The sequence below is a fragment of the Tripterygium wilfordii genome, chromosome 16 (assembly GCF_013401445.1).
Source record: "Tripterygium wilfordii isolate XIE 37 chromosome 16, ASM1340144v1, whole genome shotgun sequence".
Taxonomy (NCBI): domain Eukaryota; kingdom Viridiplantae; phylum Streptophyta; class Magnoliopsida; order Celastrales; family Celastraceae; genus Tripterygium; species Tripterygium wilfordii.
The window spans coordinates 9,585,820-9,599,104 of NC_052247.1; the positions used below are offsets into that span (position 1 = coordinate 9,585,820).

Sequence of the window (13,285 nt, forward strand, 5' to 3'; positions counted from 1 at the left end):
TAATCTAAGAAATAATTGATTAACATGGACTCAAGTGATTCTTGACGACAAAAATTTGTCAATTGAGCCATTGAAAATGAACTGAACTCATAATGGATGACCACATGGACTGAACTCCACGCATAATGGACCCTGCTTATAAATTCAACACTTGCCATCAACGAGCATCACCTACTTGACTTTTCATGTCCTAGCCAATTCTTTGCTAAATAATGGACGACCACATGGACTTAAGTGATTCAGATGAAGAAGACATGCTTGAGTCATTTGTTCTGCTGGATATTGCTAAACAAGAAGAGCGTCGTCTTAGTATAACTCCTATGCATACTTCATCATTTTTTGGCTGTGAGTATGTCTTCAAATTATTAAATGGATCATCTACTGTTTGCTACCAAGTCTTTTGCATAGATAATGTTTCTTTCATGCACTTATGTGAGGAGCTAAGGTCGTATAATCTTTTGGACAATTCGAGGTGTGTATCTAGAAGAAAAGGTAGCTATATTCTTTTGTATAATTTGACATAATGTTCGACATAGAATTGCAAGTGATAAATTCCAACATTCAGCAGAGATATCACGTCTTTTTCGTAAAACTTTGAAAGTTGTTTGTATATACAGGAGGGAACTCATCAAACAAGGGTCAACCGAACTCTCAAATCAATACAAGCAAAACACAAAATATTATCCATAGTTCGAGGTAAACCCCAAATCATCATTGTTGCAATTAATATAGTTGGTTCTTCTCTGCTTATTTTGTTCACTTTGGACTTTTTTGTTTACAGAAAGTGCATTGTGACCATTGATGGCACGCATATGAGTGCATAGGCTCCGATTAGAAAATTAACTGCTTGTAGAGGAAGAAAATCAATTGCAACATCGAATGTCATGTGCGCCTGAACTTTAATATGATATTTACCTTCGTTTATGAGCGGGATGGGAAGGCACAATAAATGACTCTAGAGTCTTTCTAGATACAACAATAAGACCAAAAAATAATTTCCCATTTCCATTTGGAAGTATCAGTATAAATTCTAATCAATTGTCTGTTAGATTTATTATAATTATATCTTTCTACATACACTTAGGGTGCGTTTGGTAGACAATTTTGATAATAGCATATATTGCAAATAATATATGGTAGTAATAAATGATAGCATATATGGTTCATGAAATACTGGTAGGTGTTTGGTTGTACTTTTGTTTGTAGCATATTGGTGTTAAAATTGTTGTGGCAAATTACGTGCAGGGGTATCATACATTTAAGTTGTAAGAGATTAAAATAAATATGAAATAGTTTATAATAATAATAATAAATATTTAAATTAATTAACCAGATCTACGCCTGATATCTCTCCATCTTCAATCGCATCACCATCATCTTTGCACCTCATTTTCTTTACAATTTTTAATTGACGTGGTGGAGATCTGGTCATTGTTCATGGTACATCAAAATCCACTCTCCGTCGTTTCGATTGCAGTCAGATGTGTGGTATGAACGACGACCTCTCATTCTCCCCATCGTTTCGAGTGAAGGTGGAAGACGGTGGTGCTTCTTCTACGGGTGAGTCGATTGAGAAGTCTTTCCTCCCTCATGGTCAGCGCCGAGATTGTGTTCAAGGAGGAAGAGAGAGAATGTTAGAGAGAAGTTGATGGTATTTAGGGTAGCATAATGAAAAATTGAGGGTAGTTTTGTAAGAAAATGTGAAATGTTAAGAAATGGTCACAAAATTGTTCATTTTAGAACAATTTGGAAATGACCATATTATTGTCTTGGAATATGGGCCCCCAAATGGCCGTTTGGTAGAGCATAGACATATATTGTTTAAAGACCATAAATTGTTGCCCAAAATAGTCCACCAAACGGGGGAGGGGGGCCTTAAGCCAAAAAATTTCAACATGCACACCAATATTATCTTTGTTGATGTCAGATACCTTTGCACCGTCGACTTCTTACCATCGTATAGAGGGGGTCAATATCATATACAAGATTACCATGGTCGAGGTAGAGGATCGTGTACTCGCTTTGAATTGTTAAACTATCGGTACTCATCAATGAGAGTGGTGATTGAAAAATGTTTTGAGATTTAAAGGCTTGCTTCCCAATTTTAAAATTGATGCCCCATACCTGCCAACTCAACAAAAACTTATAATAGTTGCTTGCTGTGCAATTTATAATTTCCTACGCAAACAAACACAACAAGATTTACTTTTTGATACATGAGACAATATACATCCTTTCGATATCCAACCCTCAACTTCAATGGCGCGGGTAAGTTCTAGCAGCAATAATAATATGGTCGATTTGATTGATCAAGGAGTTGCTGCCATGCTTGGATATCGTGACTATGTAGCTAATTTGATGTGGTTAGATCATTGTAACACAACAAATATTTAGTCTACTTGATTTTAATAAAGCACCCTCGATGTTAATGTTTAACTCTATGATCATGTTTTTTTAAACTATTAATGGATTGCTATATAATTATAGTATATATTGTTTGTGTTTTGTGCTTTAACAAACCATCCATCCAAACGAAATTTTTGTTTTTATTTTTTCCAAAACAACATCTGTCAAATGAATTGTTTTAGAAATCAGTTTTTGAATAACACAAACTAAATGAATTTTTTAACAGTTTTTTATTTCTTAAAACTCTTTTCCAAAATCTAAACTCAAAATCATTTTTAGAAACTAAAAAATACAAGGAATTTCCAAACAAATCCTAAACATTAAACTAAATAGACATAGAAAAAGTAACTAAAGTGAAACTGGGCCAAAGTACAATACAATGGCATAACTCGGGTCCAACTTTCAATGAAGTCCAATAGACATGAGACCCAATACTTCAAGTGAGATATAAACGGGGCTAGAACATTAGGAGATAAAGAAACTCGCAATAGAAGGCATCGATTCCATCAAAAGACCATGAGACAAAGCCGAAAGAGAGCTCGAAGGGTACCAAGCTTCACAATCGAAGAATGCTAACAATATTGATCATTGATTCGTTGTTCTGTAATTTCTTGTGATTTTCGATTTATTCCTTGGATTTACCTCTCATGTATTAAAATTTCTTATCAATTGTTTTTATATTGATTTTTACTTTGCTGCTTGCCTGGTAAGTCAAATTCTTAGGGCAATTTGTGGAGAGGGAATGTGAGGATCGACAATGCAAAAAACGTCTTCACCTTCGTTATGAAGATTAGGGGTGTAAATGAATTAAGTCGAGCCGACTTTAGTCATGTTCATTTATCAAGAAAATTAGTAAGCTCAAGCCGAGTTGAGCTTTAAACATCTTGTTCGTGCTTGTTTGTTAAGACAATTAACGAACTCGAGCTTATTGACCAACGCTTAATGAGCTTATTAGTAAGGTTATTTCAAACTAATTAACTAGGTCATTTGTAATTTGTTTGTGATATTCAAGCTTGTTATCAGTTATACTACTTATTAATTATACAAAAATCATTAATAGATAATTTAATTTGGTCATGAATATATAGCCAAGCCTCGCCATGAATGCATAATAAAAATATTTTTATAACACAATTTGCTCACGAATACTAAACGAGTAGTTTACGGATGCCAAATGAATAGAGTTCGTTTATAAAAACCTCTTATGAAAGAACTACATAAACAAACTTTTATCGTGTTGGAACGAGAATTGTTTCTCAAAAGTCATTTACATCCCCAAACAAAGATGGTAGAGAATGATTAGGTGTTGCTGTCCATTTTTTGCAAACCATTTTTCTCTATTTAGCCAAAAAAATACTAATTAATATTCACATAAATTCTACCCTATCTTTTAAGTGTTTTTAAAAGTGAAATGACAAGTGAAATCTACTGTTTTGGGGTACCATATGTTTCAAATCAATGGTGAGATTGAAATACGTAAGTTAATATAATTTATGGGTGTCCGCATAAGAGAATTCTTATTAATATTCAATAACAACTAGCGGTTTTTTAAAAAAAAAAAATTATGAAAACGTTACAACGGCTAGTTTTTATTTTCACGTTTAATTATAATCATAATTACGGCTATACCTTAAACGGACCCCGGCACCAATGTGTCTTCAACAAAACCCTAGCATCACCGGTACTAGATCTGTGCGAGTCGGAAGCATGAAATTTCGGAGTATGGTCCCGATGTTCCCTCACTATTCACGACTCGGCCGTCGACTTTATCACCGTCAGTTCAACCGTTCGTTTATCAAGAAGCTTACATCGACTTCTCGAACGGGGGCTTCGTTCACCGGCGGTGGTGGCGGCGATTCCCAAGGTCGGGTGGTTTTTTTTGAATATTTCTTCTATTTACTAGTATGTGGAACTAAATTATTTTTTGTTCCTCAGGTAATACTTTCTTGATATCTGGTGCTACTGCGGCTACTCTGCTTATGCTTGGTGCTCTTCATGCTCGTAGGATTTATGAAGACAAGAAGGTAATTGAGCTCCTAATACTTCAATTGGACCAAAGCAATTATCATTAACTTTGTGTTTTATATGAAAGAATGAAGAACCGGTTCTTAGTGAGAAAAATGGGTAAGGGCATTTTATGTTCCACAGATGATGTCAGTTCTGATATTTCCTTTCCTTTGAGTGCCTCAAGACAAAAATTCAAATTGGATGTCATAGTTAAATTTGAGTTATTAATTTGTGATTTGGTTAGGACCTAGGTCAACAGTTAGACTGAGGTTACTTGTGAGGCAAAATTAACTAGGGAAGAACCAGTTCTCAGTGAAGTTATTTCATTATAGGAACACTTTTTTTGGTAAGGCTATGGAAGAAATTTACATTAGACGGATGCTGTCAGTTCCAAAACCAGTTCTGATAATCTCCATGTTCTTTTGAGTGTCATAAGTTGAAAATTCAAATTGGATCTTGATATTTGAATTTGAGTTATTAATTGGTGATCTGGTTTGACCTAGATCATATGTTAAATACATTTAGAGTGAGGTTAGTTGTGAAAGCAAAATTAACTAGGCACGTAAAATTGTAGCAACCTTACTACATTAACAGAAATTGGATTTCTTTTTTTTTTTTGTTGGATGCTGCAAAGACAGAGTAGCAAAAAACTTAGAACCTAAGATAGATTCTTATTTGTCATGTTGAAATATTTATTTCTTCCTTCCTCCATGTCCAGTATATGAGTTATATATGATTGCTTGGAATTGTGGCTATGAAAATGGTATATAAGCAGCTGCATCTGTTTGGGTATCTGTGGGAAGGGTGGATGGATGACAGGGCACAGCTAGCAGTATTATATTCATAATTTGTTACCTTTATCTGTCTATCTGGACGGTTGTATTGCTTGTGAGGGGCTGGAAATTGAGTGCTATATATGCCTTTCTGCTGTGTATTTTTTCATCGTGCACCTTTTGATACATAATAGGATGCCATATATGCTGGGCATGTGGTATGACGTATTCAGAGAATACAGATCACTCATTCGTTAATGTATTTTATTTTGATGCCCTTGTAAAAAGTTTTGAACACAGAGTGATCTTGGTGGCATTTCAATTCCCAGAAACACTTCTTGCGTGAATAATTACTTGAATCTATAATACTTTCTGTTATGTTATGGTCTGGTAAATTTTTATGTTTATGGTCATCATCATCGTCAGCATTTCCATCGTCATCATTGCCATCATCATCATCATATTTATTATTACAATTATTGTAATTTCATCATCACAGTTGTTACTATATAGTATTACTACTAGTATTACTATCATTGAATTAATTTTGAAGAAATTATGGTGGTATGTTTTACATGTTTCCTGGGTTGGTGTTAGGTTGAAGAGGCTCGTGAAAAAGGAATTGAAATTGAGTTTCAACCTGATGTAAAAGTAAGCTGTTTGTCATATTAATGGTTTAAATGTTTTTCTTCCATGTTTTGCACGTTATATTACTTTTTCTAACGTAAATTCTGTTTACCTTGCTAATGTCAGGCCTCATTTATGAGATTGTTACCTTTACGCTCCATTTCTAGAATTTGGGGTTCCTTGACTAGTGTGGTAAGTAATTTTCCACTCGCTGTACTATAGTTTTCTGATGAAGCTGCACTATAGTTTTTAACCTTATATTTTTTAAAAATCATCTTTTTATCTCTGTGTGTGTATGATGTTGAAATCTAGTGGTTGGCCTGGGGGCAGGGTTGGCCTATATTGGAAAATCTGTTTTTCTTGAATTGCTTGTAACAAATAAAACCCATGAAGGATTGCTATTGTTTCAGTACTTCGTTTTGGTGATAGTTCTAGCCTTCTAGGTTTTAATGATGTTTCATAACTACTACTCGAACAGTCAAACTTAGTGGCATATCATTGGAGATATTGTAGTTTGAGACATGAAGGGAGGCATCAACATCATCAGCCAGAAGCTAGTCCAAATTCCCCTTAGTTTTGGCTTCGACCAGGAAAGCAATCTTAACGCGTTGCAGAACTTATTGAATATAGCGACAGGTTATCAAATTTCTATTCAGTGGTTTGTATTAATGGACTTCAGGTTAAGAGGCATTGCTGCGACAATAATTCAGTCTAGTTTATCCTTACCTGGTTCTAGTTGGAACTTATTTTGTTATTTGGAATCTCGCAACAGGTCAACAAATTTCTAATCAGTGGTGTATATTCATGGATTGAGGTTAAGAGGATTTTCTGCAATCAATAGTTCAGTAGGGTTTAGGTTCACTATATTACCTAATATTTTCCTTACCTTTTTCCTTCAGGAACACATTGGCTATATTCATAATCAGTCCTAATAACAACTGGTTTCAGATATAATGCTCCTAGGCATTAATATTATGAACATACCATTGATTTCAAAACTGTTAACAGCTGTTGATGGTACCTAAATTAGTTTAGGAGCTCAGGAGGGCTGCTTCCTTCTTCATCATGCTACAAATCAGGCTCCAATCTTTGTTAATCTGATGGACTTGCTTTTATTATTGTTGATGTAGATGGTGGACCAACATCTTTTGGCTATTAACAGTTTCCAATACATCCTATTTAGAAGTCTTTGATTGAATCTTCAGTTTCCAAGTTTAAAGAGCCACTTATATAACTACCAAACAGTTGGAACATGGGCTACAATTAATTGTGGCTCTTCAAGTAGTAAAAATAATTCTGTGCGCATGTCCTACAAGGGGGATTTCGTAACAGGTGACCTAATCTTGAGGGGTACCAGTAGTGAGGTACTTGAAATGTCATGCAACTAAATATTACCTTCCACTTCAAGAACTGATAAGTCATAGAATGATGGATTCTTGAAGTAAAATATTTGGTCTGTTTTTCAGATTCTACCCATTTATAGCACTTCAGACATCTAAATTTGCAACTAATGGAGGGATAAATCTTTGATACCATTGCTCATGTGCTAGTGACTTGATTATGCTAGTCCAGAACCTTTTTCGTTTTTGGTGATGTCTGTAAACTTCTCGTGCTAAATTGATTACCTAGTAATTCTAACAACTTGAAGATCATGCAAAAAGTGTACTCAAAGCATTTGTTGAATGTGTTTTGCATCCTTTTCTTCAAGTCTGTGCTTCCTTAGGTGTACTGGGGTTCTTGTGTGCAAGTGGCTACAGTTAATTGTATGTGACTGCAGATTGCTTTCTCTCTTTTGGCACTTCGGTTAAATGTCCAAGCACTTGTTTTTGTGTACTGAATAGGTTTCCCATTCAAATAGTGTACTGAATAAGTTTTCTTAATTAGGTATTTTTGAATATTATCATAGCATGCTTCTTTCTTTCTTCCTTTTTTTTGGACTTTTTCTGCTAATTAACATGTTTTTAGGACCTTCCTGTTTGGCTGCGACCATATGTTTATAGGGCATGGGCTCGGGCGTTCCATTCAAGTATGATTGCTACTCCTATCCTGTGACATATTTTGCCATTCAATTAATTGATACTGTCTTTCTGCTGTGATTGTTTTATTTTTACAAGAAACTATGAATAATTTGCACATTGTTAGCTTGAAGTGGTGAACACAATAAAGACAAAAATCTGTTTGCTTTTCAGACTTAGAAGAAGTTGCTCGGCCTTTAGATGAATATGTGTCTTTACGAGAGTTCTTTGCTCATGACCTGAAGGAAGGTTCCAGGCCTGTTGACCCTGATCCACGTTGTCTGGTAACTGGGTAACTGGTAACAAGCATATTTTCCTCCTCATTTTCATAATAGCTTAGTTGGATGTGTTTGACTATTCTTATGTTATCTTTACGGCTATGTTTTGATCTGTTTATAGGCCAGTCCCGTCGATGGTACTATTGTAAGATTTGGGGAGTTGAATGGAACTGGGGCCATGATTGAGCAAGTCAAAGGCTTCTCATATTCTGTTTATTCTCTTCTTGGTTCTAGCTCTTTGCTTCCCATGGTAACTGAAGGGAATATGCATGAAGAAAATAGTGACCAGGATAGTACCTTTAGGGAGAACAAAAAGAAGTCCTGGTGGAGAATATCATTGGCTTTGCCCAAAGTCCGAGACAGTGCATCAGCATGGTGATTACTGTTCCACATATCAAATATTCATTTGCACTTATACTTATTTTTTACACGCAACTATTGATTTTTAGATGACCCTGAAATCCATTACATATTTCCCATCAATCTTCCTTAGACTTAGGATATCCCATTCTCTTCCATAATCCCACAGAATCTTTTAGCCACAAGAACAAAAATTAAGTGAAGTTTTATGTCCTTGGATATTGGGTTATTGAGATGAGATTTCTTGCAGTTTTGGTTTAACATAAGGATCTCACAATTATACTGAGCAATGGTGTACCAGGATCAAGTGGTGGGTAGATCTTGTCTACTGTAGTTTGCTGTTCATTGTTCCACCAGATTTTTTATGTGATGTTCAGTCATTACCCTGAAAAGAATTTGCAGACAGCGTGCCTTTGTCACTGAAAGAACATCAACCATTTTAAATCTCAGTATCTCCTAATGCATGTTCATATACCTTTGTTAGTGTGTATGTAATGATCTTCAAGGGCGTGAATAGCTTTTGTGTGTGACTATGTATGTTGTATAGATTATAGAGTTAAATCTGTGTAGCAAAATTTGATTAAAATTGAAAAGGGCTGTGTAACGTTTTCAGGAAGGCAAAAAGCCGTTGCATGTTTCCTTTTTTCTTCCCCTTTATCATTGTAGAATCTTACAAGCAAACATGTGACCCAGTGGTAGAGTTGCAGGGGTGCATCCTAGAGGTCACAAATTAAATTCCTAGAAACACCTCTCCACATATTATGTGGATGTAAGGTTTGCGTACATCTATATGTCCCCAACCTTGCACGAGAGTGTTTACCTTTAACCAATCATTGTAGAATTTCTTTAATCTTTTTGTAAATCTTTTTGCTCTTTTAACAGTATTTATAATCTTTTCCCCCCATCTCTCAATCTGCTTTCACTTTTTACATTGAGTGATCTTAATTAGTCTTGGAACATGGAATTTTGGATGATCTTGTGACTGCATGTAATAATTGATTCTGCCCCTTTTAATGTGCTAAAAGTTGATACTTGATTTGAAATGCTTAGAGAGGTACAGGTTTTTCAGCAGTGTCTAGATTTTTGCCTTTTTGGTTAGACTATGTTTTCATCTTTATGGCCGATAATTGACTTATCTGCTAATCATCTTAATCTTACTTATATGGTATTTATTTCATCAAAATCTCATTGCAGTCCAATGAAAGGGCTCTATTACTGTGTAATATACTTAAGACCTGGAGACTATCATCGTATACACTCACCAGTTGATTGGAACATTCTTGTTCGCCGCCATTTTGCAGGTATTTTTTATTTCTTGGGTGGGCACTATGAGCTTCATTGTCTTATGATTTGATCTAGATGGTTCTCTGACTCTGTCGTGTGCTCCTATCCTCTGAATTTACTTGTTCCTGATCACTGCCAATTGCTGCTGGTCACTTATAAAGAATGAAACTGGAAAGACACTTATTGTTAAAGAGAAGGAAACTTACATAAAACTAGTGCAATGCTTGCAGTGTGATGATGGGAAATAAGAATAAAGTTCAAGGCACCTTCATTTTTGTCATATTTGGTGATATCCGTCTTTGAATTTGCTGCACTAGAATGAAAAGGAAAGGATGATTTGTTTGTTGTGATTTCTACTGCTTTCTTTGTTTTATGAAGCCACTTACTACATCACTATCTTTACATTTCCTTTCGACATGACTTTTGTGGTATTGAACCTGCTTGAAAAGGAGCCAGTTTGTTATTGATTATAAAGGTTAAAGAAATAGAGTTACGCCGATAGATGGATCAGACAATACGATAGAATCTGGCGGAATTGTGCCTTGTGTAATCCCGATAAAGGCAACTGTAACAATGACTAATAGGGAAAGTGACCGCCTGCACATATTTTTGTGTGGCCCCAGGAGAGGTTTTGTAGTAGCCACTGTGGAGCAAGCCACCTCTCGTTGGGGGGGGGGGGTATGTGGGCAGTCGAGATTATGGAATCCATATGTTTGGGTACGATCGTCAATTAACTCACACAGTTAAGCTACTGGACAGTGGCATAATTCAGAACCAAGTGGAAAGCATGTAAAGTACACCTGTGTGTTGCAAGAGCGTGCGATCATTTTTACTCTGAGAATTGGTTGGACACTATTTGCTTATCTATCCATGTAATTACAATCAGCACTCAGCAGTCTGATGAATTTTCCAGTGTTTTTTGTTCCAGCTATCCCAAATGCTGAGATGGATGCACACGATTTCATATGGATCATGTGGGGCTCATGATTTCACATGGATCATGTGCGTCAATCTCAACATTGGGGATAGCTGGGACAAAAAGCACTGAGATCCTTAGCATGTTTGAATTACAGTTCTATCATTTGTTTTGCAGGGCGTCTATTTCCCGTGAATGAACGTGCTACCAGAACAATCAGAAATCTCTATATCGAGAATGAAAGAGTAAATCTAATCTGTCTATAGTTCTTATTCCCATTATAGTTTCTATTATTCTATAATTTTTGTAAAAAAAATTCTATTACCTTAAAATTCCTATCACAGGAAGACATTTTAAATATTAGATTTTCAATTGTTGTTAACATGTAGTTAATTTAAACCCTAAATCCATCATAAATCCAAGACCTAAACCCTAACACCCTAAAATCTTCAAAAGTAAGACATGAAATTATGAATCAGGGAGCAGTAACCATGCACAACTAATAGATATTATGGACAAAGATTTCCTATTAATAATTACAACTCGAACTTCTAGGATCTTTCTATTGTGTAATTGGTGGTAGAATGTGCTTTCCTGCAAGTGATGTGTTTCCATATTTACTTTTCTTCAGAAGGCATTAAACATGGTTATGACAGGTTTAGAATAAGAAGTCAAGGGACTTTTGAGGCCTACAACAAAGTTTGGCTTCCCTTAGGTTTCCCTTACTAAACTGCTGGTGAAGCAGAATGGGCAATATTTTTCCTCTGATCTCCAAATTTCTCTGATTCTCTAGCCATTTTGATTTTACTAATAATGCATAAACGTTTAAATATGAAGTACCATGTGGAGATGATTGTGCACTTGTAATTGCTAAAAGAATATATCATCTTTAGGTCCTTCTTCCGCTTAACAGAATCGTTGTTATATAAGATGTACTTCCAAGTTATTGCTCTGTATAGTAGGTCAAAACTTATGTTTAGCTCCATATTTAATATTTCCAATATTTGTTGTGTACCAAGTTGCTGAGTTTCAACTTCTGCTCTTTGTTCACTAGGTCGTGCTTGAAGGTCTATGGCAAGAAGGTTTTATGGCAGTTGCCGCTATTGGTGCTACAAATATTGGGTCTATTGAGGTAAAGGAGTTCTTTTTATAATATAAAAACTTAAAAATTTACAAAATCAAAAGGAAATAAACTCACACTACTATCAAAAAGACAAATGAACACACTTGGGTAGTGGAGATAAACCCTAGACGGAGCACTGTTAGTCTGTTGTGTTCAAATAAATCCTAAGGTAGGGACATGGTCAACAAGTCACGTCACATGGAAGAATGCTGAGACGCAGTGTGTGATTAAGAAGATCATGGCATGGGCAAAAGTGAAAAGAAAAAATTGTCAAGGAGCTTTTCCTCAATTGATTTACTTCTTTTGTTGACTTAATTTTGAAATTTCTTGTTGCAGCTTTTCATTGAACCTCAACTTCGAACAAACCGGCCAAGGAAGAAGCTTCTGCACTCTGAACCTCCAGAAGAGCGAGTGTATGATCCTGAAGGAGTTGGTGTATCCCTTAAGAAAGGGGATGAGGTTAGAGTTTTTTCTTTCTAAGAAACTGGATTCTTAACCATGTAGTCTCTGATTAGTTTAAAACACTTAAAAGATAGGTTCCCGCAAGAGTTCAAAATTTTGATCAACAAAATCCAAAATTTTAAAGTTGCTCTACACCTGGAGTTCTGATCATAATTTGAACTTTGAATTTGGATCACATGGCATGGGTGTTGATGATGATATAGATTTTGATGTATTCTTGAACCTGTTTACACAATGTGACCTTCATGGGATCTAGAATGATTTTGGAAAGGAAAGACTATTCAATTCATATTCAGTCCTCGGTTTAACATGTGGCTGTAAGTGGTCACTCAACTTTCTTCCAAGTGCCAGGGTATAAAATTTTCCCACTTCTTTCAGGTAGCTGCTTTCAACATGGGATCAACGGTGGTGCTTGTCTTTCAAGCTCCAACATTAAAATCAATGACGAGCACAGATCCATCTGAGTTCCAGTTTTGCATCAAACAGGGGGATAGAGTTCGCGTTGGAGAAGCATTGGGTAGGTGGAATGATCCTTAGTTATATTTGTCATTCAAGATTCTTAAGACTAAAGACCCTGATGTGTATATATTTAGTTATTAACTATTTTGATTTATTTGATTGTTCCCAGTGGAGACAAAATGTGCTATTCTATGACTTTTGATCATTCCCTTTCTCTTGTTTTTCTAACCCACACGAGTTTTAAAACTTAATGAATGCACTTTTTTCCAAGTAACAAGAGACTTTACACTTATCATGCACTAATTCTAGTTTCCAATCAATTTTGGCGTTAATTGATTGAAGAAAAGTGCTTCCCATGAAACCCTTTTCTTGGCAAAGTTTCCACAGAATTGAGAATAACAGCCTATCTATTGAAGAAAAGTTCCAATTTTTTACGTTGTAATTGAGAGAAACAGAGTAAAAACCTACTTGAGCTTTGTGAGAAGCAGAGTAAAAAAGGGCACCTACTTAATCGATATTGACATTGAACACAATATTCTTCAGCCGAGGCACGACCACCTCAAGCACGTCATCCT

General features: G+C 35.6%; 1 protein-coding gene across 1 annotated transcript; it reads left to right on the forward strand.

The window, feature by feature from the left end:
• The first annotated feature begins 4,041 nt into the window (after positions 1-4,041).
• Positions 4,042-12,980, forward strand: LOC119980519 (phosphatidylserine decarboxylase proenzyme 1, mitochondrial). The gene is made up of 12 exons (XM_038823246.1): positions 4,042-4,270; positions 4,342-4,430; positions 5,784-5,837; positions 5,940-6,005; positions 7,779-7,839; positions 8,003-8,112; positions 8,228-8,481; positions 9,661-9,767; positions 10,844-10,911; positions 11,721-11,798; positions 12,126-12,248; positions 12,630-12,980. The coding sequence occupies exons 1-12, from the start codon at positions 4,057-4,059 to the stop codon at positions 12,786-12,788; spliced, it is 1,383 nt and encodes a 460-aa protein (XP_038679174.1). The 5' UTR covers positions 4,042-4,056; the 3' UTR covers positions 12,789-12,980.
• The last annotated feature ends 305 nt before the right edge of the window (positions 12,981-13,285 follow it).

What these genes read in the sequence shown, in the direction of transcription:
- LOC119980519 (XM_038823246.1), top strand. Translation starts at nt 4,057, where the DNA reads ATGTGTCTTCAACAAAACCCTAGCATCACCGGTACTAGATCTGTGCGA. An exon ending in TGTTCGCCGCCATTTTGCAG is followed by an intron (nt 9,768 to 10,843) that starts GTATTTTTTATT and finishes TTTGTTTTGCAG; the next exon opens with GGCGTCTATTTCCCGTGAAT. An exon ending in CCCTTAAGAAAGGGGATGAG is followed by an intron (nt 12,249 to 12,629) that starts GTTAGAGTTTTT and finishes CACTTCTTTCAG; the next exon opens with GTAGCTGCTTTCAACATGGG.